Below are 24,694 nucleotides of genomic sequence, written 5' to 3' on the forward strand. Positions count from 1 at the left end.
CAGAGCCCGGAGACGTGACGGGACGTTGGGGAAACTGACTCGTGATCATGCCATGGAGTGCTTGCATCAGGAGGGATCTTAGAACTGAGTTGCTCTGATAGCTTGCAGGGCATAGCAGTTCTTGTCACGGCTTCAGGGAGAATAACAGGCGACGGGCGTGCATCAAAGCGGGGATAAGTCGAGCCCACATGCTGGCTGGCAAAGACTCTGCAAAAATCAGATCTGGCGCTGGGAACGGATTGGGGAGACTAGCCTGACAAAGATTAAGTGGGAGTGTGCAGAGAGCGGAAAAGTTCAAGTTTTAGTTATAAAATTACTGGTAAAATTATGGTTCAAAAATTCAAATTTAAAATTGTGCCAAAAAATGATAATTGGTGGCATACCATGCATCCATCATCCATGAATGCAATCATGCATCCATGCATTCATCCATGCATTCATCCATGCATCCATCCATGTATCCATCCACGCATCCATCCACGTATCCATCCATGCATCCAGCTACGTATCCATCCATGCATCCATTCATCCATTCATTCATCCATTCAGTGACCCTTAATATTGTTAAAGAGTGTTTATTTAAATAGTATATGTATAAAATTGTTTTCAAATAAAGAAAACTCGTTTAAAAATCATATTAGCTCTTAGAAATAAATTAAAAAGAGTTTATTTTTTAATTTGGCTCACATAGAGTAATTATTTGCTCTTCTTAGTGTTGAAAGCTTCCCTCATAGTTTCAAAACGTGACACACACACTTAAAATTGGGAAAATTACCACATTGGTGGGAAGGCTGAGGATTAATTAAAATAATTGTACAGCTTGTAGTATAATTATAACTATACTTCTGCCAGGGGCCACGGTGGATGATTGTTTGAACTTCGTTGTGAATACGTGACACCAGTTAAAACTGTCAAAGTTCATTACACCTGAAACAATATACAGTAGAACCCGTTTATAGTGAACCCGCCTATAATGAATTCCCGTTTATTGTGAATTTCCGTCTCGGTCCTGGCAAAATGATGTGAGGTTATGTATTAATTTATTGGATATAGCGCACAACTTTTGTCAATGTTGATATGTTTTCCTGTGTACCACGAACAAATTTTGCCAACATAATGCACATTTATCTCAAATATTTTCATATAATTACAAGTTTTTTCACAAAACGTCTATTCTGGATCACATTGAGGTTTTTCTCCGCAATACGCTACTCGATTGTCCACTGTTCATATTATAAACAAGTTGTATTCGAGTGGGTTTGGTAGGCTACGTGTAGCCAAAGATGGTGATCAGTTTGGTGAAAATAAAAAATAGTTTTCCCTGCATAGTTAAAGAATGGGCGAACGCGTGTACATTTTTTATGTTATCAAAATTAAACATAAATTAACACCACACAAATACGTATGTACATTATAGCAGCAAATTCAATATTTTTACGTCTCATTTTTATCGTTCACGTTTCAGACATTTTGATCGAGTAAGGTTCGAAAGACTACTACTAGATAGAACTCTGTGGACTAAATTTTTCCATAGAAAGTGAGAAAATTTTGTTCCAGCTTTAGCAACTGCGATACTAAATGATACGTAGTGATCTTTGATGCGCCAAACTTGTTATTTTTCGTTTATTTACTTTTGACGGTCAAAGGAATTTCATGTTACTAAGCTGCAAATGTGCTTCAATAAGAAATATGTACATAAAAAGGGATGAAAAACGCGGTATAAAACATAAGGCATTATATGTGCGAGATAAACTGGATATTATTGAAAAGATAGACTCCAACCCCACTGTCCCGCTTGTGTTAATAGCAAAGGAACTGGGAATTGCAACATCCACATTAAGTACAATATTAAACAAGCTGAACAATCTTCTTTCTCAAGCTGTGAATACGTCACAGAGTATTAAATGCCTGAAAAATGGAAAATACGCTGATGTCGAAGAACCATTAATAGAAAGTTTGTACATGTGTAGTGCATTAAAAATATCTGCATTTGCTCATAAAACTGTTGCTTTGAGTATTTTCATTCATTTTTTTCTTGGCTTAGGCCAATGTGTAGTTAAGATTTTGCTTTTGAGTATGTATTGTCAATATAAAAGTTTTCCCAGATATAAAGTTTCCCCTCTATAGTGAACATAAAAACTACTCCCTTCAGATTCGTTATAACAGGGTTCTACTGTATAATTTATTATGTGAGTATAATGTCAGTGAGTCGGTTTGAGTTATTTTAATATGGGCATTATATTTTCAAAACATCAGAAAGAAATGCAAAAACCATTGAAAGAATAAATCCCTAAATTTATGATTCATTGTAAGGAATGTGGCCAGCATAATACTGTAACAAAGTTTAGTTAAATTTACGTTGCTTTAAGTACCCCGAGAAAGTTTAACACCCAGAACTCCAACTGTCGAAGAAAGATTTCTTGCAATGAAAATGCAAACACTAATATTTGTGTTCATAGCTGTGGTCTGCCCTTTAAGGAGTGACATTATATTTAAACTTAACTGTTGTTTTTATCATTGTGCAGTTAAAAATTGCCATTAAAAGTACTAATGCTTATATTAGGCATGCTCTGGTATGTACTGCTTGTTTGCTTGTCAGTCTCGCAAAACATCACCCAAAATATATTATATATAAACCTAAGAAACCATTGTTTATAGATGCCTCATCAAGTTTGATATTTTTAACTTGTTACACTATTTCACTAGTACTTTTCATGACAAGTAAATTTATTACTTTGCTATTTGTATTATTTGTATTGTTCAAAATTGCTGTCAATAGCTACCAAAAAATCAATATTGAATTAATTCAGTACATCTAACTTCTTTGTGCGAGCAATCACAGAAAGAAGGGAACAAGGTTTTGCAGAGCAATGGTGTGTTATGTAAAGAGTCATTAGAAAAGATATATTGACTTGCTTTTTTTCATACCATCACTTAACTGCAGTATTCCAAAGATCTAATAACTGACAGTGTTCCTGCTAACTGGGTAAACTCTTGTGCCATTACTTAAAATATATATATATATACCGTATTTACTCGTGTATAGCGCGCCCTCGTGTATAGCGCGCACCACGATTTTTGCAACAAATTCCAAAGAAAAAAAAAATTTGAAATTTTTTTTCCCATAAATAAATTTTACTAACATTTTGTGGTACCTGATTATTTAAATTGATGTGTGGTGATGCGTCAGGAAAATACTTAAACTCTGCTGTGTAGAGGGAAGATAATGAAGCGCTGTATCGTCACAACTGGTACGTGGGCGGGAGGAAGGGAGGCAGGCAGGAATGTGACACGGAGTAGATGACTCACCGGTAGCAGCTGTGAAGAAGCGAAGGAAGTGGTAGGGGGGGACTGGTGTCAACATTTTCTCTCTCTCTTTCTCTCTCTCTCTCTCTCTCTCTCTCTCTCTTTTATTTTACTAGCTGTAGAGGGGGAGGTCTAAAAATAAACAAGAGACCTGCTTGCTTGCGCGCGCACGTGTGTGTGTGTGTGTGTGTGTGTGTGAGAGAGAGACCAGGTTGTGTGTGTGTGTGTGTGTGTGAAAGAGAGGCCTTGTTGCTTGTGCGTATGTGTGGGGGCTGGCCAGAAACGTCACCCGCCACCCGGCAGTTAACGACTTCCACTCCTCCCCGCCTCCCCCCCCCCCAAATTTTTTTTTTCCGTGTATAGCGCGCATCCTTATTTTTTTCCTTTACTTGAGGGGAAAAAAGGGCGCGTTATACACGAGTATATACGGTATATACTATATATCTATCTATATTCTGTATTAAGAACTCTGCCTCATCTATTTTTAACAAGAGTTCAGTTGTTTTCAGAGTCAATTTTTACTAACATGCAATCAATGAAAAATAAACAATATGCCCAGACGAGTCCTTTTGCAAATGTTAGGTTTTTTTTACAAAGTAAGGATTATTAATCAGGGAAATTGTGGACTTTCAGGTTCAGGTAAAAGCTGGCCTTAAATTTTTTGCCACTGGAACGTTAAACATAATGCTGTTACTTACAGGTTCTTGGCTTTCTGTACAGGTGAATTTGAGGGTTTCAGAAGATTTTGTGATAGCTAAAGCGGATATTCCGTGTTCCATATACTCCTGCCACTGTGACCCCCGTCATGGGAGGAAAAGCCACTTTGTTTCATTGTGGACATCTTCCTCCGGCAAATGTTTCCTTGCAGATGGTACCCAATGAAGACAAAACAAAACAGATGAGTCCTTCATGTTGTGTTCTGCATTCCACCGGGCCTTACTGTTTGTGCTACGTAGCAAAGTTCTTGTGCTACTCAGATAAGCTTGAAAGGCCACACACTTTTCTACAATGTTACATAATGGCAGATAACCAACCTAGCCTTCCTCTTTAAGACACTTCAATCACACAAACTCTTAACAGACATTACCTAACATGGTAAATTCTGAGCCGATTATGCAATTAATACAGCACAAATCACAACAGCTAATTAAGACTATACAACGATGTCATGTATGGTAAATGAGTTCCATCATGTGGAAGGGCACGTGAACCCGGCTAAACTCTCTCTGCAGGGTTGCGACTTTGCCCGTGTGCTGCGAGACTCGATCTATGCTCTTTGGTATTTGCCTGAATCTTCCTGACCCGGCCCTGTCTTAGCATCGGACACGCTTAGCAGTTGTCACGCCTTGGGCTCTCGAGGCATCCCACACGCCGGGTATCGGCCATCATGGACATGTGGTCGCAAAACACAGAAAGAAACATTTCACAGTTAGCATGATTTATTACTTAGCTTTCACGACATTCATACAGTTCTTTAGTACGATCAGAACAAGTTAAAAATAAAAGCAGAATTAAATAATAAGTGATGGCTAATGAAGTCCCCGGATGCACACGCTGCCCTTCAGGTCGGATAGTGATGAACTGTGCCGGATACCAAACAATATGTATTGACTAGCACTCCCTTGTGATTACTGTTAAAAGTATTCAAATTCTGGCAATTTGCATCTGAGAACTAACACATACTAAATTTAGGAAAATTTATACATGTGCAAATATATAAAAATAACACTTAATAATGCCAGTTATTAATTAAATGTCAAAAAGTGTTCCTTTTCGGGAACCATTGGCTTCCATTGAGAAATGAAACCTAAAAAGGTCATTTTAAAAGGGCTCTTGCACCGAGTCTAAACCTCGTTGCTCACTCCCTCTTCCGGGTGCCGGTGGCATGTGATTCAAATGCACTTGTGGCACACACAATGTTCCTCACACTAACAGAGCGGAAAGGATGAGTTTCGGAAAAAGGAGAAGGTGGTAGACATAATGGGCTCAAGGGTGTTATCCCGGTCGATGTAAGTATCATATATAATAATCCCAAATTTCATGGAACAAGGCATAAAACATTTGTGAGTACATACCATGCATTATTTATCTTCCGAAATTTCTCCATGGATTGAAGAACTATAAAGTGCACATCTCTGGACAGACCGTTATCTCTTGAGACTGTTTGAAAAGTTACAAGCTTTAAACGAGACGGTTGTTTTAACTGGGTTAATAATGTGTTTTGCTTCCATGATAAATTTTAACCTTTTGATTATTTTATTTTTTGAACATTAAAACTTTAAATGTTTAAAATTATTTTTATGGGATTGTATTGTTTAAAATGGAGAAATTCTTTGTTGTTATATATTGTCAGTGCAGTTGTTTTATTTTTGTATTTGATGTAATGCAACAGCCTTGAAAAAATTTCCAGGGATTCGCGAGGTACTCGACTGACGAGAGGTGGCATGTTCCTCATTTTGAGAAGATGTTGTACGACCAGGCCCAGCTGGCTGTGGCCTACTCCACCGCGTTCCTGGCCACAGGGGATGAGTTCTACGCCGACATAGTCAGAGACATCCTGCAGTACGTGGGCAGAGACCTCAGTGACAAGGTGAACAGTGCTGGCTCGGATAGTGATCATATCCAGGAGCATACACAGTTTTTCCTTCTTTTTTTTGGTGAGGGGGGGAGGGGGGTGTAGGGGGTGGGTGAATAGGACTTCTTTGCCTGCTGTTTTCTTTCAAATTATTTCAATTTTTTTGGGAAAGATGGATTTTTTTAGCATTTGTTAAGAATAGGTGGCTTCCTGCATACGCCCCTTTCATATCCTACTTCTCGGTACATAAGAGCTTTAAGATCTTTGAACTACTATAAAGTTGTTATCATGTACGCTGGAAAATTTTGTTATACATACAGTCTTTGGTTTTTCTTTTGTTATAATGCAGCTACAAAATTTTAAGCAGTTTTTAAAACATTTAATTAATAAAACTCAAATTTTCAGGCATTTTCAATTTTGGCCTAATTTTGCATTATTCTCCTTAAAAGTGTCATTTTTAATTTTTTGACTAAATATTAATATGTTCTTACCATTGTAAAAAATTTCCAGAAATTTTGAGAAATTGAAATTAATACATATTGTACGTTATTTTTTTTTGGCCTATCGCATCGTACATGCGTATTGTTCCAATGTATACAAAATAGCTTCCTGTGCTATGCTGCTGGCCTGGATGGGTTTGGGGTATAGAAAGAACAGTGATCAGAAATACGATGAATGCATGATAGTTTTTATAGAAATTTGTATAAGAGAATTACAATGAATGGCCATTGTTGGGAAGGTCATCTGTGGTCACTGTTGCAATAAACAGGTAAGTTTAAAATGTGTGCTTTAGGCAAAGAGGATCTCACAGGCTGGATGATGGTTTAAAAAACAGCTTAGAACGCCAAGATGTATAAATGAGTTCAGTGTTACATTTTGATTCCAATTAAAGCAGGAAACAATGAATTAAGTTATGATACAGTCAGTGTTATCATGGTTTTTGTTAGGAAAGAATCTTTTGTAGATGCAGGCTTTATTTGTTTTTACCAGTAATGGCTTTATCGACTTGCAATTTAATTGGAAATGTTGATTTTTCTCTTTTTATGCAAGCTTATACGTATTATCATTGTAAGTGCCTGTTTTTGGCACAGAAGGTGAGTTAGTTTTTGTGTGAGAGTCCCCAAGTTCTAATAACTGATAACGATAACGTGATGAGTGATAAATGCAGTTAATTAGCTTGTTAAATGTAATACTACATACAATATTTTCCACTGAATTATTTCATTGTAAAGGATATTAGTGCATACCTGTATTACCCTTAGCTATGCAAAGCAACTGAAAAATGCTACAGTATGTTTTTTTTTTTTCAGTCGGGTGGTTTCTACAGTGCTGAAGATGCGGACTCGTACCCTACACATGATGCAAAACACAAGAAAGAGGGTGCCTTTTGTGTGTGGACTTATGATGATGTACAGAGGTTACTGAATAAACAAATTGAAGACTGTAATTTTACACTAGCAGATATATTTTGCTATCACTACGACATAAAACCACAAGGAAATGTTAATCCAAACCAGGTAGGGTACCAAAGGCCTATAATGCATGTCATACAAAGCAGTGAAAATAATGAAAGATATATTGTGCACTTTGCAAAATGTAACACATTACATCTTGTCCTTCAAAGTGTAACCAAATCAAGTTATTTTTCACAAAGTGTACATAAAATAAAAATCATAAAAAAATATAAGTACGTATCATAGTTGATATACTCTCATGTGTTGTCACCCAAACATTAATTGTTGGTGTAACTAGCCAGAATACTGCACAAGTACATGTAAGGTCAGTTGCATGTCACCATCACTGGTTTTTCATTTTTCTATTTGAATGACGTATTAGCCTAGGATCTGATAATGTAGGTCACATCTTCATACATTATGTATGCCAGCATAAAGAAGCTCAAATGTAGTAAAATGTGCTATTTAGGGCAAGCAATACTACAAGCTCACTGATTGGCTACATGCCGCAGGAGCAGATGTCCCTGAAGACATACTGGTAGAGAGGTGTAAAGAGCTGTCACCACAGGTGTGGTTGAGTGACTGGAGCCAATCCTAGACATGAGACACTCAACTCAGGGGTCGCTATAGTGATTATGGAGAGACAGTTAATAGAAAATAGAAGGCCGTTTTGTTATAGCTATGTATAATTACTAACACTTTAAAGACTAGCAAATCATTGAGTGTTAAAGACTAGCAAATCATTGAGTGTTAAAGACTAGCAAATCATTTAGCATTTAATGATTCTAACATTTTTCAATGTTTTTGAAATATAATTTTTTACTTTTGTGTATGATTCGGGGAATACATAAATGCTTTTTTTTAAATGGATGCCACTTGGATATCTTGAGCAGTTTTTTAATTGCGTGGTTTTTTCTAAAGATCTGCACACCGTATGTGTTTCCAGATAGGCAGGGCCCTTAAGATGAAGGAAAGTACGTATGTTGCTTATATGGTGTAGAAGTGCTGACTGATAGATTAATAAAAATTAGTTTTTATCATGCATGAGAATCATCCTGAATCTGTTAAAATTATCTGTGATTGAAATGTGATGGAAGATGTTCTGTGATAAATAGCATAAAGGTAACTGTGATATTCTGACGAAGATGGCCAGGACACCCCTTGAGAGTGACAGCAGCAGGTCAGTAGGCAGTATCTATAGCTAGAGGCAAGATTATTTGGTGAATTGCAATAAACCTAAATTGCTGAAATGGAAGTTAATACACAGCCAAACACCTAAGTGGAAGTCAAGAACACCGCATTACATCGAAATGCAGCAAAATTACCTCATGATAACTATTAAAATATGCAATTAATTTCATAAATATTTAGTTTAGGTATTAATTAAAAAACTTAAAATGTTATTTACAAAGTAAAAGATATAATTTAGTTTCTATCTATGATATTTTGAAAGTATTCGGTAACTGATACAATAGTCTTGGGTAAAGGCCTAAAGAGAAACATCACATGAAAATGTACAATGAATTTGGGCTTTAACATTTTTTTTTGTTATTTAATGTTTTATTTGCAGATTTTTGTTTAACTTACTCTCATCAGTATATCTGGTAGTATTTTATTAATGTACACATTTGTCATTTGAAGTGTCTTACCACAAATTGTTGAAGCCGTTGATCAATGTAATTTTGCGTGACATGTATTTATTATTACATTTGTTGTTTTAATTTATAATGATGATAAAGACAAAGTCAATTTTTTTAATGACAAAATTTCTTTTTGTATAAGGACATAAAATCTTAGCTCTATCTCTAGCCTATCCCCTTGTCAGATGTCTTGTTAACGGGAGTCGAGAAGCGGGTGAGATGGGGAGTTAGGCTGCTGGCACACTGCCAATTGTTGTGGTTGTTTGGAGCTCTCGCCCAGTGCAGCAAGTGTGAATCTAAGGGTGGATTTGTCCATCAGTTCCTAGTCCAACTGGTATTTCTCATTGTATATTCTTTTACTATTTCAATATTAAAGGTCACAAAAGTAACAAATCTGAAGGACCAGTCTCAAAACTCACGAAAAAGTTCCAAAATATTTAGTAGGGGTGCTGGAAGTCATGTAAATTTAATTTACTTGCTGACTTGCATTTTATTTATTGATGCCTTATTTCAGTTTTGTAGTGGCACATAAAACATAAGTAGTTGGAGACAATCCTCTTAAATCATTTGGAAATTATCTCTGAAAGGTTATAGCTTTGTGACAGAAAGTTACTGTGAACAGTAGATCTAATTGGTATTATGTTTAATATTGCTGATATATAAAAGTAACCATGTTATATGAAAAAAAAAACTATAGACAATTTTATTGAACATTCTCGAAACAGTTCTGAAAATGGTTCACCAGGTTTATGTAGGTGTACTTGTACTTCGATTTGTGTCTATATTTGTATTGCATTTGTGATACTTTCTGCCATCTGTCTCATTGATAGTTTGCTATGCAATAAACATAAAACTAAATAATAAGTTAATTGGTATTTTACATATGTAAAACTTTTTTCTTTCTGCAGTCTTTAATGTTACTGCCATAATTAATGGAATGTGGGAAAAAAATATTTTAGACCAATGAAGTTATTAACCATAGACTTAAAGCCAAATAAAAGAAAATGGAAATCTTGTCTAGTTGGTTATGTTCACACAGATTTCAAAATATGTTAAATATAATGAGTTAATTTTTCAAAAAAGTTCTTTTTACAAAATTATCAAACCCAAAGTTGAATTATTGCTTTTAGAAACTGCACTTTATTCTTTATTATGTCCAAAACTGTGTACTGAATGTCGAGACTAGGGAATATTCTTGGTATGGGGCACGTGTTAACGCAGAAACAAAGTGATCTGCAGTCAGTATTTTTGAAGCAGTCATATGACAAGCATAATTTTTTTTGTCAAGAACCAACGAGCAGGTGTTGAGGTCAGCTAGACCCCAAAGTCATTCACCATGTGTTACATTCACCATGTTACTCTTCCAAATGCTAGCTTCCCAACTGTGCTGCTGGAAAAGTGCTTGAGTTCATTACATAACTTGCTGATAGCCAGAGCCCTCTCACTGTCCAAAGCCACCAGACACTGGCACTAAGGACTGTGCATACACTCAAATAGTGTATCAGCACTAACTGTTGCACAGTTTCTGTATGAGAGACAGAATAAAGTTATATATATAGACTAATTCTTATTGTCTTTAAATATCTCCAACCTATGGAATTATACAGTCAGAACCAGGAGTGTATGCAGAATTTCATTTTGAGGGTGATATAACCTGTTTGCTTACAAATTATTTCGTTTTGCTAGTGGGAATGATCAATTTTTGTTTCGGGTTTCTTAGGATTTTGGAAAAGGGGGGAGGGGGATATATTTGCCCCATCTCCCCCCCCACGAGGAGCTAGGAATGGTCAAATTCAGCATATGTAAATAATACCATGTGTGTTTTCCTTTTTTAATGGCACTTAAACAGAAAAAAAAAAAATTGTTTGTTAAAGTGATTAAAAATATGAAGAAGTAATTTGTTGTACAACATATTTAAACGAGCTAGTAAAAAAAAAATCAAACAATCACTTACTGAATAAAAATGAGGGACCATTCAAAGTGAAACAGGAATTTGTGATTTCAACAACATGAGAATAGCATCCGTCATCATGACACACGTCCCGGATAGGTTAGATCTAGTGACGGATGAGCCTTTCGGTGATGGATTCAGAACATTTCCACCGCGCAGCTCGGGCGTGCTGTCCGCATCCGCGTTCAACGTGTGTGTGTGCTGTTGCAGGACCCCCACAGCGAGCTGCGGCACCAGAACGTGCTGATAGTGACGGGCAGCGAGGAGGAGACGGCGGAGAAGTACGGCCTGGCGCTGCCGGCCGCCAGGGCGGCGCTCGAGGAGGGACGCCGCGTCCTGTTCGAGGCGCGCCAGAAGAGGCCCCGCCCCCACCTCGACGACAAGATGCTCACCGCATGGAACGGTAGCTCTCTCTCTCTTTGCTTGCTGCGCGCCTGTTCTGGACCTGGGCTTGTTTGGTTGTGTTGACAAAACTCATATCTTACTCACTAGTTACAGCGGATGAGGAGAGCAATTCCTGGTAGACATTCATTTTTTATTCTTCTCGGATTCTATGTGCAGGCCTCACAGATGTTTTCTCTCTCGGGGCCACTTTTTAAACAGCTTTGTTCTATAGGCTGTCTCACTCTTAACTTGCAGTACACGACTTGTGGCGTGCACTGTTGCCAAATCTCTTGACAGATTATGAATTTCAGATATGCTTCTTTTGGAATTTCAATTGCACAAGAAGCATTTTAAAACTCATATCGTAAATTTAGATGTTTTAAACTATGAATAAATTAGTAATAAATCACCACTTTTTTTAAACTTTAACTTACAACAAGAAACCGTTCACACACATTCATCTACATAAATTCATACGATAATTGTAACGTGAACTTGATAAAAAAAAAAAATATCATCACATACCTTTTAATCACTATTGCTACCGCTGAACAAAGTTAATAGTATTTCCATTAGAGTAGCACAGGGCAGACCAGAAAGGCGATGAGTAGGATGAATTGGATGAGGCTGAACTTCTAATAACCTTTACTTGTCACCTTGAAGTTCATCAGTTCTCCACAGCTCTTCTTCGATGTTCACAATTTTTTTTACATAATACATATTTACAATTTTCTTTTGATACATAGTCATAACCTTTTGTTATTATGGACTCCATATCATGCGTCTTGAAAGTTGTGTTATGCAGTCTTACGAACAATTTTACTTGGACTGATACCATTTCAATAGGGTTGAGCTCGCAATGATATGGGGGCAAGCAAAGTACAGTTCGATCTATATTGTTGGCTATTTCTTCAAGTTTGTATTTTTTGTACTTATGCCTTCCCATCCTACTATTTGTAGCAATTCCCGCTTAATAATACTGATATCAAATGGAACACTTTTCTCTGTGAACATCTGTGTTATATTCCCCACACGCCAACGTTGCACGGAAATAGGTTTGCACATCCTGCTATGGTATGATGCATTATCTAAAACTGAAACAGATCCCTCTAGAGTGTTTGGCAAAACTTGTTCGGCAAACCACTTTTCATACTCATGTGCAGTCATTTCATTATTAGCTACAACTGTATCCTATATGTTCAGAAGTAAGGGCAGCATTTAAACAAAAAACCGTCTTCATTACCTGCATGCACTAATGCAAAATGTGTGCCATGTCCTGAAGGAGGTTTAAGGCCTGAACTAAGGTCTTCAGTGGCTGCCTGTTGAGCACTATTCACTGTTGTGTCTTTCCACATGAGCCCCTCATTTACCTCTGTGTAGATAACTGATTTTTCTAAATCCCTAAACCTTTTAACTTCTCTCTAGTTGGTATGCTACCAACAAATTGTCATCACGTTGAATAAATACTGCCTTATTTTCCCTTCTTAAATACTCAAACTTAATGTTGTGAAAGTACCTATGCAAGGTGGTACGAGAGAAATCTGGCAGTCATTCGTCACTTTTTCTAGAATAACATTTAAAGTGGGTGGAATGTTAGCAAACAAAAAAGTGTGAATGACCTGTCGTAATCCACCCTGTACAATGTCATTTTAAGTTATTTTATGGGAATTTTTCTGTTTGCCTTTTCTTATTGGTTTTACTTTACCAGGAGTATTTAGGGTACCATGCCGCTGCAGTTCCGTTCTAAAGGCTTAGATGGTTCGTTCGAACAGCCGGTTGCTGTGGAAGCTTCCTTAAATGCGTTGTTCACACTCATGTTTTTTGAAAAATACTCAAATAGTTTCAGCATAATCTTGTGCTTCCTCTTTCATAGCGTACCAATGTAGTTTCTTTTGAGTGCTTTACCTTCCATAGTTTATTTTTTTGTATACCACATAACGGCAAAAATAAAATTACATATGCGAATAAATAACCCATCATAATTGTAACTGTAAAGAGTCACCGGACACAACGTGTTGCTTGGTCACGAGACAAAGCACTAACTGGCAGGCTGGTTTTCGGAAATGTGTTTCGAAGGAAAGAGCTGAATAAGAAAGCCTTTATCTTTGAAATTGCTTGCAGGACACAACATTACTTCTACAAACACAAGGCCATGTTTCCTCTTACAACAGATTGGGAGAAAGCCTCTATTACAGCGAGCTTTTGCACTCTTAAGATTTTCACAGCTATGGAAAATTGTAGGAGCAATAAAAAATTGTGTAGCTTTTAAAAACAATTCCATTCATTGTGAACATTTTTATGCTTTTGATCACCATCTAACTTTAGTAGCAAAAAACTTTGCAGCTGATCAGCTTTTTGGTGTGTCAGTTTCTGAAGAAATACCTTTTAGAATTAAAAATAATTGTTTAACTGAAACATGAAGAGTTATGGTTTTGAGATTTATTCAGAAGCATCCTAAAAAAGAAATTTATTTATCAAAATTTTTTTTATCTGAAACGATTATTCCTGTAGGTTAATTTTTTTTTATGTTGTACAGTTTGGAATATTTAAAAACAGTTCCCTGTGAAGAAGTTAAGTTTTTTTTTTTCAGGCCCTGAAAACACCATTAATATGCAAAATATATTGCCTGATAAATACAGTCAAACCTCAATAATAGAAATCTGAAGGGACCATAATTTTGTCACTTTGTTTTAACTAGGTATGTATTAACCAAACTCTTCCACAATTCTGTCACAATTTTGATATAATTTTTAAAGTCAAATTTAAATAAGATATATATATATATATATATATATATATATATATATATATATATATATATATATATATATATATATATATATATATATATATATATATATATATATAGTATATAATAGTGTGTGCATAACACCAAAAAAATACCTTTTGGCACAGCCTACAGTCATAGGTAGATTTTGAAGTACCTATTTCTTCTGGAAATATTTTGGAAAATTCTATAAACTGGAACATTTTAAGAATTTTATGTAGTTAGTCCACATAAATTCCTATATTAAAAAAAAGATCGATTTAACATGCAGCGAAAATATTTTAATGTTTTTAACTTAACTTAATGCATCCAGAATTGAATGACTAAACGAATTTCATATTATGCCATTTAAGGTAGTTTTGCAATTATTTTTTGACCTCACACACTACCTATTTTTCATCCCTTGCACTAATATGTGGTAATATAAACATTTATTTAGACAAGGGTGTAAGGTAATATTAAGTTGTTTATTAATAAATTCCAATGAATTTGATGCCAAGAAAGTTAAAAATTTTTAAATTTCAACTCCTGTTTCTATGGTAATATTTTGTTTCATCAAAAATGGTTTTAGCCAAAGGTTTTAGATCATTTTTAGGAGTTTTACAATAAATTATATTGGATTTGATAGTATATCTATTACAAAAAGTAATGACATTGTCTTTTTTCCGTTGTTATTTCCACCCCCTGCAGTAATAATGGTCGTATAAATATTATATCAGATGACTGTTGTACACCAATCCCTCACCACGTCTTAAAATTGTGCGAATTCATTTAGTGTGATGTTAATTTTACTGCCCTAGTCAACTAGCACGTCTATAAATTTAATTTAGCAAAAAATTGCCACAGGTAAAAAAAAAGTCGGGCATTATGCCACAAAGTCTGCTTCGACTCTGTAAACAACAGATGTACCGTGGCATACCGTTAGCTATACGAAGAGGAAAGAAATGCGGATGCAGGTCTGACTACGCTATCGGTTGTTGTATAAACATTAGCCATGACAAGATCAGCTGCGGCTATGGAGTGTAAAGGACCAAATATTTTTACTTCCGTGCATATGCTGCCAGTCTGTACCATTGTCTCTTGGCCACAGATTGGGCCGTGATGAACTTCAGTCTAGCCAGTGGCAGAGAACTCACACGCGCAAACATAAAGCAACGTCTGCCCATTCATCTGGTGGTAACTGTACGTGCGCAAGCACCTGCAGTTGGAATTATATTGGAATCATGGCTTCTAAAAGTAATGCATCATGTTCAAGTATTTGAGACAAAACTAGAAGTATTACGGCATGCAGGAAGTCATGAAGACCACTTTAGTTGCCAACTGGCCATGTAGTCAACTGTGCCCATAATATACTAAATGATTCTATCAAACTTTTGTATAAATGTGATGTTGTTGGTTGTACTAGCGGGAGTATATTTGACATTAAATATTGGAACAGAAATGAACAAATAATTCACATGAAAAAGGTTGGTAAATAAATGATGCAATGAAAAAAAAAAGTCACGGGCCTGACAGGTTTGGTGTGAACCAAGCGGTGATACGCGAATAATTACTTTAATTTTTGAACAATTAAAATGTAAATATCTGGACAGTAATATCGGTTTCACTGTCAATAAAGGATGGTTTGAAAAGTTCGCTGAAAGGTACGTGATGTGAGTTGGTCACGCCCGGGTGGGCAAGTAAACCAGCCGACTGATGATAAGTATTGCACGTTATGCAGTGTCATTTATGTCATACAAAGTATTCGATGGTAGGCTTATAAAGATAAATGGTGTGACATATTTATCATTGAGTGTTATTCTACACATTTATATTACGTAAAGTATATTTCCCTACACATTTTAAAACACATTAAGTAAATTAGCCTTGCTATTTATGGAGTCTAATGCTTCAGAATACATGATTTCGGATAACACAAACATTTTTAAAAACGCATAAGTCGTACTAAGTGAGGGATTGGCGTAGATAATAATTTAAGGTTTATAACAATAAAATTGAATGTATTTAATTGTGTACATGGTACGAAAATTATGAATTTTTTAATTTTTACCCCTTTATTTTTTCAACCCCTGCAACAATGTTTTGTCTTATCAAAAATTGTTTTAGACAAAAGTTTTAGAAAAAAATTATAACATTAACACACAATCTGTACGAATTCAGTATTGTGCCTACGAAGGGAGCTATGATTTTATTTTGCTTTCCAATCCTTGTTTTTTCAACCCTTCGTAGGTATGGTTGGTCGTATCAAAAACTTATTTTGATAAAAGATTTTTGTATTACTCCTATGAGTTACAATACTGTAGTGATACTTTGAATGTTAAGAGCGTTACAGCAATTTTTTTCTTCTAAAAACCTTCCCTATTTCTACCCCTTGTGTCAGATATTGCTCATTAACAATTTCGAACAAGATTTTCCACTACTAGTACAATTTTTCGGAAGTCATACAATGGTAATGGCTACAATAGGTAGAATTTCTTTAAAATCTACCTAAAATATAATTGCTCCAAGGAAACTTGCACATAATTTTATGTAGCACCAAATGTACTTTTTTTATGGATTTTAAAATACAATTTTGTGATATCTATACCTGTGGCTCAAAAACGTACTTGGTACTGTACTACTTTTTATAGCTTTTATGACAGAAGAATGAAGCAAAGTTTTTCCCACAAGACATAACATCATTTTGGAAGATAAGTAATTTCTAATTTTATTTTCCCAACCTACGTTGAACCATAGCAATGACATCAGTATTATTTGACTTGAAACTTCACATTGTTTCTTTACATTATTTTGGGATATATTTGTATTAACCATCCTTCACTACATATAAGTGTTTTCCTTAGGATCAAAAATCACTTTGTATTACATAATAATAATTTTATACTAAACAAATTATTGGGCACTGTAACTCCTATGTAATCTCTAGGGAGTTTGAAAACACTTTCTATTAAAGAGATTTTTACAGTAACAGGATTTTTATTGATGAGGTTTTACTGTATTTCAATTCCATGCAATATGCGAAAACGCTTTTCTGAAAAATATAATTTCGAATTTGTATGATATGGCAACAGTGCACGCAGAAACAAGAACAGCGCTTGGGGCAGTCGGTGTGTGTTAGAAAGAGAAAGTAAGCAAGCACCCATTTACTTCAACACTGAAATTTGAGAGTGGGAAGCTCTATTGATATGAACATGGTCAGACTTGAAAGAATTTCAAAAATTGTAGCTTCAAAAATGTCTGCTTTTAGTACTCAGTAAATAAAAGTAATTTAATTAATTTGGACTAGAAAGATTTGCGATAGACTCCATATTTCTGCTCATATCAGGGCCAATATTACCATTTTACTGACTGCGGATTTGTGGGATGTGTCTGCCAAATAGTCTGTGATTTTTAGAATTGACACTTTATTGGTTTGAGGATTTTTTTTTTTATCGAGCCTCAGTTCTCCACATAAACTGTGAGCCAACAGCAGTAACAAGTGCACCAGAATGGCCTAAATATTTAAGCTTAGCCATGTGAAATGAATCTACCAATTTTTATAGTCTTGCATCATTAGCTAATTATGGTGTTATCAATTTTAGTGTGTATGTGGTTTTAAAGGTATTATTTAATTGTAATACAATATTTCTATCCTCTTATTTTATTAAATTGTTTGTATGTACTTTTCTAATTATATATATATATATATATCAAATTATTCTCACTCTTATTTTGCTTAATGTAACTTAACCTTACTGATAAGTAATACTTTTTGTAGTTGATTCTTTGCTGCCATTGATTCTTCCATAAATAATAAAATAATATGAATCAAAGAGTTGAAAGTTGAAGTCACCACTCAAAGTAGGTACCATTTATATATGTATTTACCTGAGAATAACACGACTAAATATAATGCGACCCCCCCCCCCCTCTTTTTTTTTTTTTTTTTAGATTATGAGTTTATGAAAAAGACTTTATGGAGTGGATATTGTAATTAAAGTACAAAGAATTTGAAAAAGTTTTTGAATTGGTAAATTAATTGAAACTTCACAAAACCTTTACGGGTGCCACTTTCATCAACAGAATAATTTACACTGCATCCTTTGAAACACCAAGCTGCGGTTATAAAAAAAAACTTGTGTTTTATGACTGTAGTTCTAACGCAGTCGTTTAGAAAGCAAACAATGCGTTGGGAGTCGGGGAGGTTGGGAGGAGGTGCCTTCGCCGGCAGCCAAGGTGAAGAGAATTTGAAGGAACAAACTCCATTTGCACCCTCTCCCTTACCCCACATTCCAAGTGTTATCCTCTCATCTGTCATGCCTGTGCAGAGGTTCAGGAGGCACTGGGCGAAAGTGGAGTAAGTGACGACGTTTACAGGCCGAGTATGTAGTCTTTCAACCGAGGTGTTTCCGTATCAAGATACAAGTTTGCGATTATAATGTAATCCCCACTTACAGTTTCAACAGTTTTGTTAAAAATCATCAGCTTATATTCAGGTAAATACTCACCTAAAATTTAAAATGATATTAAACAAAACATGACTTAAAATGTAGACCACTTTAAATATAAACAACATAAAAATAAGGTAAAATTAAATACATAATGGCTTTGAATTCAAGACAATGTTTTCAACTCAAAATGACCTTGAACTAAAGAAAATCTAAAATTTGAGACAACTTTTGACATAACATGACTTCAAATTTAAAATGACAACCACAAATATAAGAATACTGATTTATAAGATTATGCAAATTGAATAGATAAGGTAAAAAATGGTTTCAAAATCCAAGAAACCAATTATCTGCATGATTTAGTTGAAACATTGTGAGCCTTGAGTGATATTTCTTTGTCAGTATTCTTTCTTGCATTTATTTTACCAAAATAAGTTTATTTTTGTTTCATAGGTCTTATGATATCTGGGTATGCAAAGGCTGGCCAAGTCTTGAAGGACAGCTGTTACATTGACCGTGCAATCAAGGCTGCCAACTTTGTGAAGAAACACTTATACAATCCAACAGCAGAAACTCTGCTTAGGAGTTGTTACAGAGGCAGCGATGGAAATATAGTGCAGATGTAAGTACACAGGGTTACCGATTATTTTCTGTGTTTTTTAATCACACTTTCTTTCCGCAAGTACATCTTCATACACAATATTAATTTAATAAGGGTATTGGTATAGAAGTTTCTATGTTTGTCATGAAAATTCTATCTGAAAACTGTTCTATATTGAAAAAAAATATATCTAAAAATCCTATATGTTATAACTGAAAGTAACCATTACTTAAATTTTTGTTTTCACATTGCTGTGTGATGATGAATTCATTTGAATATTTGTGTGAATAGGGAGAAGAAGACTATTTCTTAATCCAACCTTGCAAGTGAGTTTGTTCATTAGGCCATGTGCGAATATTATTATTTTTTAGTTCAAATAGAATTTCAGTACAAATTTATTAAATACTCTCTAACACAAATATTGACATAAAATAGCAAGAGTGCAAGAAAAAATATTTTCAAAATTTTTATGTTAGGTTGAAAGTTGTATTTTCACAATACTTGTTTTTATGCACAAATACTTGTGAAATGGCTCCAGATATTTCACATTAATGTTCATAAACACTAAAAAGCAACTATAAACCAAGAATTCTTAGAATTTTAGGGATCTTTTGAGTAGTGGCAAACAGCTTATTGTGTGCTGGTTTTAATTTATCAAAAATTTTCCTGATTTGCAGATAGTTCTATCTTCTGAACTTTAGTCATTCTGCTGTTAAATTTGCACATCTTGAAATAAAATATGTATAGCTATTTTTATCATGCTCATTCATTAGGCCTGTGTGAATATCAGTTTTTTTTAGTTCAAATCGAATATGAATATAAAATTATTTGCGCATACAAATATATTCAAATAGAATGAGGAATAGAATCCTACTAAAATTTTTTTTTATCATTTAATAGCTTCTAGAAAATTAGACAAATATGTAATACAAAAGAGAAAGGTTGGTTATGTTAAGTCAGCTACCTTAATTATAAGGTAAATGTTTTTTAAAATAATTAAATTATGAAATAATAGTTTTTTTTTTAGTTATACAGTTAACCTAACTTAACCTAACGTAACCAAACCAACAAACCTATCATTTCAGTTCCTATTTGCTGTATTTTCTACAACATTCTACTCTGCATTTTGATCCAGATAATTTACATGAACCACAAAATACTGTAATGAAATGAATACAAATAATATTTTGTTTTCAAGTTTGAAATGACAAATGTGCCATGTTTTATTTCGTCCACGTGATTTTTCTGTTACTGTTTAGCGAGAGACAGTAGAAAAAAAAAACTTTGAATACTTGTTGCATGTTTAAAACATTGCTTATTTTTAATGTTTTTGATTATGAAGTTCCATTAAAACATAAAAAAATGGTATTTATATTGCAGAAATGACTTAACCTCAACAATGAACGTTGGTATAAGACAAACTCACGAGGTATGCTAAGTCTAATATTTGTTAGGAAACAAATATTCGTTATTTCGAAGTGTTAATATTCGAGGTCGTATCAAATACGAATAGTTTATTATTCATATTCGTATTCGAAAATTTGAATATTCGCACAGGCCTACCATTTATTAATACATTTTAACAGGGTACATACACATTCATATTGTACAACAATGACTACCTGCCTGAATGTAATGTCGATAGTTGTTCTAGTTGATATGTAACAATATTAGAATATAATCAAATATTTTACATTTATAAGTGTAAGTAATTGAACTTGTATCAGATTTGGTTATAAATATTTTGTTTTGATGCAAATATTTTTGAATATTCACACAGGCCTATTGTTCAGACATTTTTTGCTGCTCAACGTTCTGTTAGGAATTTTCATGAATTAAATGTTGTTGGTAACTTGTGGCTGATATGTTAATTTCATGATATTTTATTTTGTTGACACTGCTGAACTTATGATGTAAACACATTTACACATATAATGGAGGTCATGGAGTCCAGGAGAAGGTCATACATTTCATGGCTTCTTAGCAAATAACAGAATAAACTAAGGAACTAACTATAAAAGGAGAAATGAGTGAGCACTACATGTGGTGAGAGAAGTTGAAAGAACCTCAGGATTTGACACACAAAGAAGGAAAAATGTGAGTGGGATAAGTGGTGTTTAATTTAATTGTTTTTGCTGACAAACCTGGAGGTTGAAAGATACAGTCATTAGTTCGCTGATGATGTGGAAAAGGTGGTTTTAGTTTGCTGTTAACACTACTGCATGGATTAAAATTTTTTTCTGAATTCTATGAACGTAAAGCATTGTAAGATATTTAAATACTACTAATATATTTTTTAGTAAATTTTTTTTTACTACATTTATGTTTCAAAATTTCATTTGATTTTTTTAATGTTTCTACATGTGTCTTCACAAACAAAATTGATATTGACTGGCCATACTTAAGTTTTCAATTCCAAGACACCGCATGTTTGTGTTTTTTGTTTTCAGCAAAGAGATTAAAAAATTATTTAAGTTTTAACACAGTAATATCAGACTTTATTCACTGGCCATGCTTTATATAGTCAAAAATACATAATGCAATTTTTGGACCCAAGTGAGATTATCCATAATTTTCCAGAAAAGAAAGCTCATTGTGTGGCATTGCAACCTCGTAGTTGTAGTTATAAATGTTAAATTTAAAATGTGTAAAAATATATGGTAGACTCTAGTCTGTTTTATTTATATGTTTGCTTGCGTGCTAAATAACCAAAAATGTCAACTACCTGGGGTCCCGTGTTTTCTGTGGTGTGTCGTGGCCCTGACTCAACATGATGATTATGGGCATCACATCCACTGTGCTGTATGTTGTAATTGTTGAATTGCTGAAGTCTGAATACATTTTAATGGTTTTAAAATTTGTCCTTGAATAATTATCACTTGTGTTAATAATTACTCAGTATAGTCTGTGTTACTACATTTAAAATACGTAGTGTTAAATAACTTTTCACCAAGGAGGTCTTTTGGACTTAGAAGAAACAAATAGCTACAGAAGTTTAGAACATTAATGTGGTACTTTATTTGTCGAAGGATGAAGTGAACCGTATTCATTGTGCTACATACACGTAACTGTCTTTCCAGCTCGGCTCCCATTTCGGGGTTCGTGGACGACTATGCGTTCCTGATCCGCGGCCTGCTCGACCTGTACGAGGCCTGCTTCGACCCCTCGTGGGTGGAGTGGGCGGAGACGCTGCAAGACCAGCAGGACAGGCTGTTCTGGGACGAGGAAGGAGCGGGCTATTTCACCAGCCCCGCCTCCGACCCGTCCATCCTGATCCGCCTGAAGGAGGGTGAGTCCTGGGAGCTGGTGCATGGAGTCCACCCACCCAGTCATACTTACACTGCTCTTGCATGGACGAGGATGGCTTGAGTCTGATTGTTTTTACCTTACAATAACCACTACTTCGTGTTATGGTTTCTCTAATTTTTTCTGTGGAATTTAAAAGCAAAGAAGCTAACACTGATTCCTCCCCCCCCCCCCCCCCTTTTTTTTTTTTTTTTTCATAAACCTGCAGGTTGTTAAGTTCCTGGAACCTCACAGCTTAAATGAGGTGCAGATTTAGTTTTCCCAATTTTCATTACTGAAAAGCTTATGTATTCTTATATATATTCTCAAAAAGAGCTCTTGTGATTCTTTTAAAATTGACAGAATATCAGTTTTCGGGGGGCGAGGAAAATTATCTCAGTATGTAGGTCACAATTGTAGGAAAATTATAATATGTAAACGTAATAGCAAATATTGTAGAAGACAATATAGGAAACTCAGGCCTGTTGGGTGAAACACGAAACGCGCAACTACAGCGATCCTAGCGGAGTGAAATTAATATATATATATATATATATATATATATATATATATATATATATATATATATATATATATATATATATATATATATAAAACTTTCCTATGTTAACATACTACAGTATTTGGTAATAGTAAACAAATATTCCACCATAGAGATATGTATATCATGGAAGAACAGGTATAATGCATGTATTACTTTAAGTACGGACTTATGTTTGAAATATGGTAAAACAAGTGAAACACACCTTTGTATTGTCACATTGTCACCTTAACCATATAGTAATTTTTGAAATACAAGAAATTATAGAAATAGAACACACATTCACTTGCTGCATTACTGTTAGAATGTATGCATGTATTTAAGTAGGTATTGTAATACTTGTTTACCATTGTCAAGTGGTGATGAAGATATTTGGCATTTATGACGATCTATAAATCAATAAAAAACCTGATAATATTGTTAAAAACCATTATCACCTATATGAAGTCACCTGAAAGTGACATCTCTAAAGCAAAGCTTTTTATGTGGTTATACTTTATTTTATCACTAGCTGCAATACCCAGTGTTGCCCGGGTTGAACACAGGGTGTAGTTAGTAACTGTCTTCTTAATTAGAATGTCAAGTGTGAAAATTAATTTATATCACTTTCAGATCCCGACAGACGTTCTGCCAGTTTATAGTTATTTACCTGGTCTGTATGTAATTTAGACTTTTAAAGCAATATAGAAAAAAGCTGAAAAATAAGAGATTACTAATATTGAAAAGATTCCATTATCTAGCTAATGCTCGGCCTGCATTGCAATGCCTCATTCAGTTTTGTTTTGTAATATGTTTGAAGTAGTTCCACATATACAAATCATCTATCCATCTCTCTATATATATTTATCTCTATCTACATCTATATACATCTATGTATCTCTCTATCTCTTTTTATCTCTTTATATCTACATATATACTTTCCACTATCTCTATATCTTCTTTATATGTCTCTATATAGCTCTATACATCTATAGGTATATCTCTTTATCCAACCCATTTCATTCTCTATACCTCGCTCTATCTCACTCTATATACTATATATCACTCTATCTCTGTCTCTCTTTTATATTTAAATAAATTGTGTCATGCGTGCGCACTTATACAACAAAAACAGATCAAGTGCCGCTATATAAAATGAAATAAACACATTTTTTGACACGATTCGTGCTCCAACTATTGATAAATAGTTATACCGTCTCAGTAACCTTCATGGTCATGCGCATAACATATCACCAAAATTTCATCGCAACCGGATGAATGGTATAGGAACGCATACGGCACAAACTAACAAAAATTAAAGACATGACAAACGCATCAAACGATGGTGCGTTTAAAATTCAAGGCAACTCTGTCTATTGACGAAGTTAAGAACAAAACTGTTATTAGCACCTTTATTTTGCTAGCCGCTGCGAGCTCCACTAAGCGGACTGGTCTCACCAAGGAGAAAAATATTAATTTGCCAGACCTTACTATGTGTATGATCGTGTGTCAGACTTAGAGAAATGACACTCACTCACTATTTGTATGTCTATGACCTATGATTTTTGCTGTTATAAAATGAAATTATAACTTTTTCACTCTCTTAGGGATGGAATTTCATATTAATATGGGGTCTATGTGTTAATCCAGGTTATAAGCTAGCTGTAGGCCAAATTTCATTCAAATCCATTCAGTAGTTTTTACGTGAAAGAGTAACAAACAAACATCCATCCATCCAT

The 24,694-nt window shown here is 34.6% G+C and overlaps 1 protein-coding gene across 2 annotated transcripts in view; it reads left to right on the forward strand.

The window, feature by feature from the left end:
- Positions 1–24,694, forward strand: part of LOC134531727 (spermatogenesis-associated protein 20) — a 155,207-nt gene that overhangs the window by 24,793 nt on the left and 105,720 nt on the right. For both annotated transcript variants that reach the window (XM_063367570.1, XM_063367569.1), the window contains exons 6-10: positions 5,717–5,896; positions 7,192–7,398; positions 11,137–11,329; positions 18,982–19,150; positions 22,210–22,418. In XM_063367570.1, the coding sequence (XP_063223640.1) occupies positions 5,717–5,896; positions 7,192–7,398; positions 11,137–11,329; positions 18,982–19,150; positions 22,210–22,418 (958 nt within the window). The remainder of the gene's footprint in view (positions 1–5,716; positions 5,897–7,191; positions 7,399–11,136; positions 11,330–18,981; positions 19,151–22,209; positions 22,419–24,694) is intronic.

The sequence above is a fragment of the Bacillus rossius genome, chromosome 5, assembly GCF_032445375.1.
Source record: "Bacillus rossius redtenbacheri isolate Brsri chromosome 5, Brsri_v3, whole genome shotgun sequence".
Lineage (NCBI taxonomy): Eukaryota > Metazoa > Arthropoda > Insecta > Phasmatodea > Bacillidae > Bacillus > Bacillus rossius.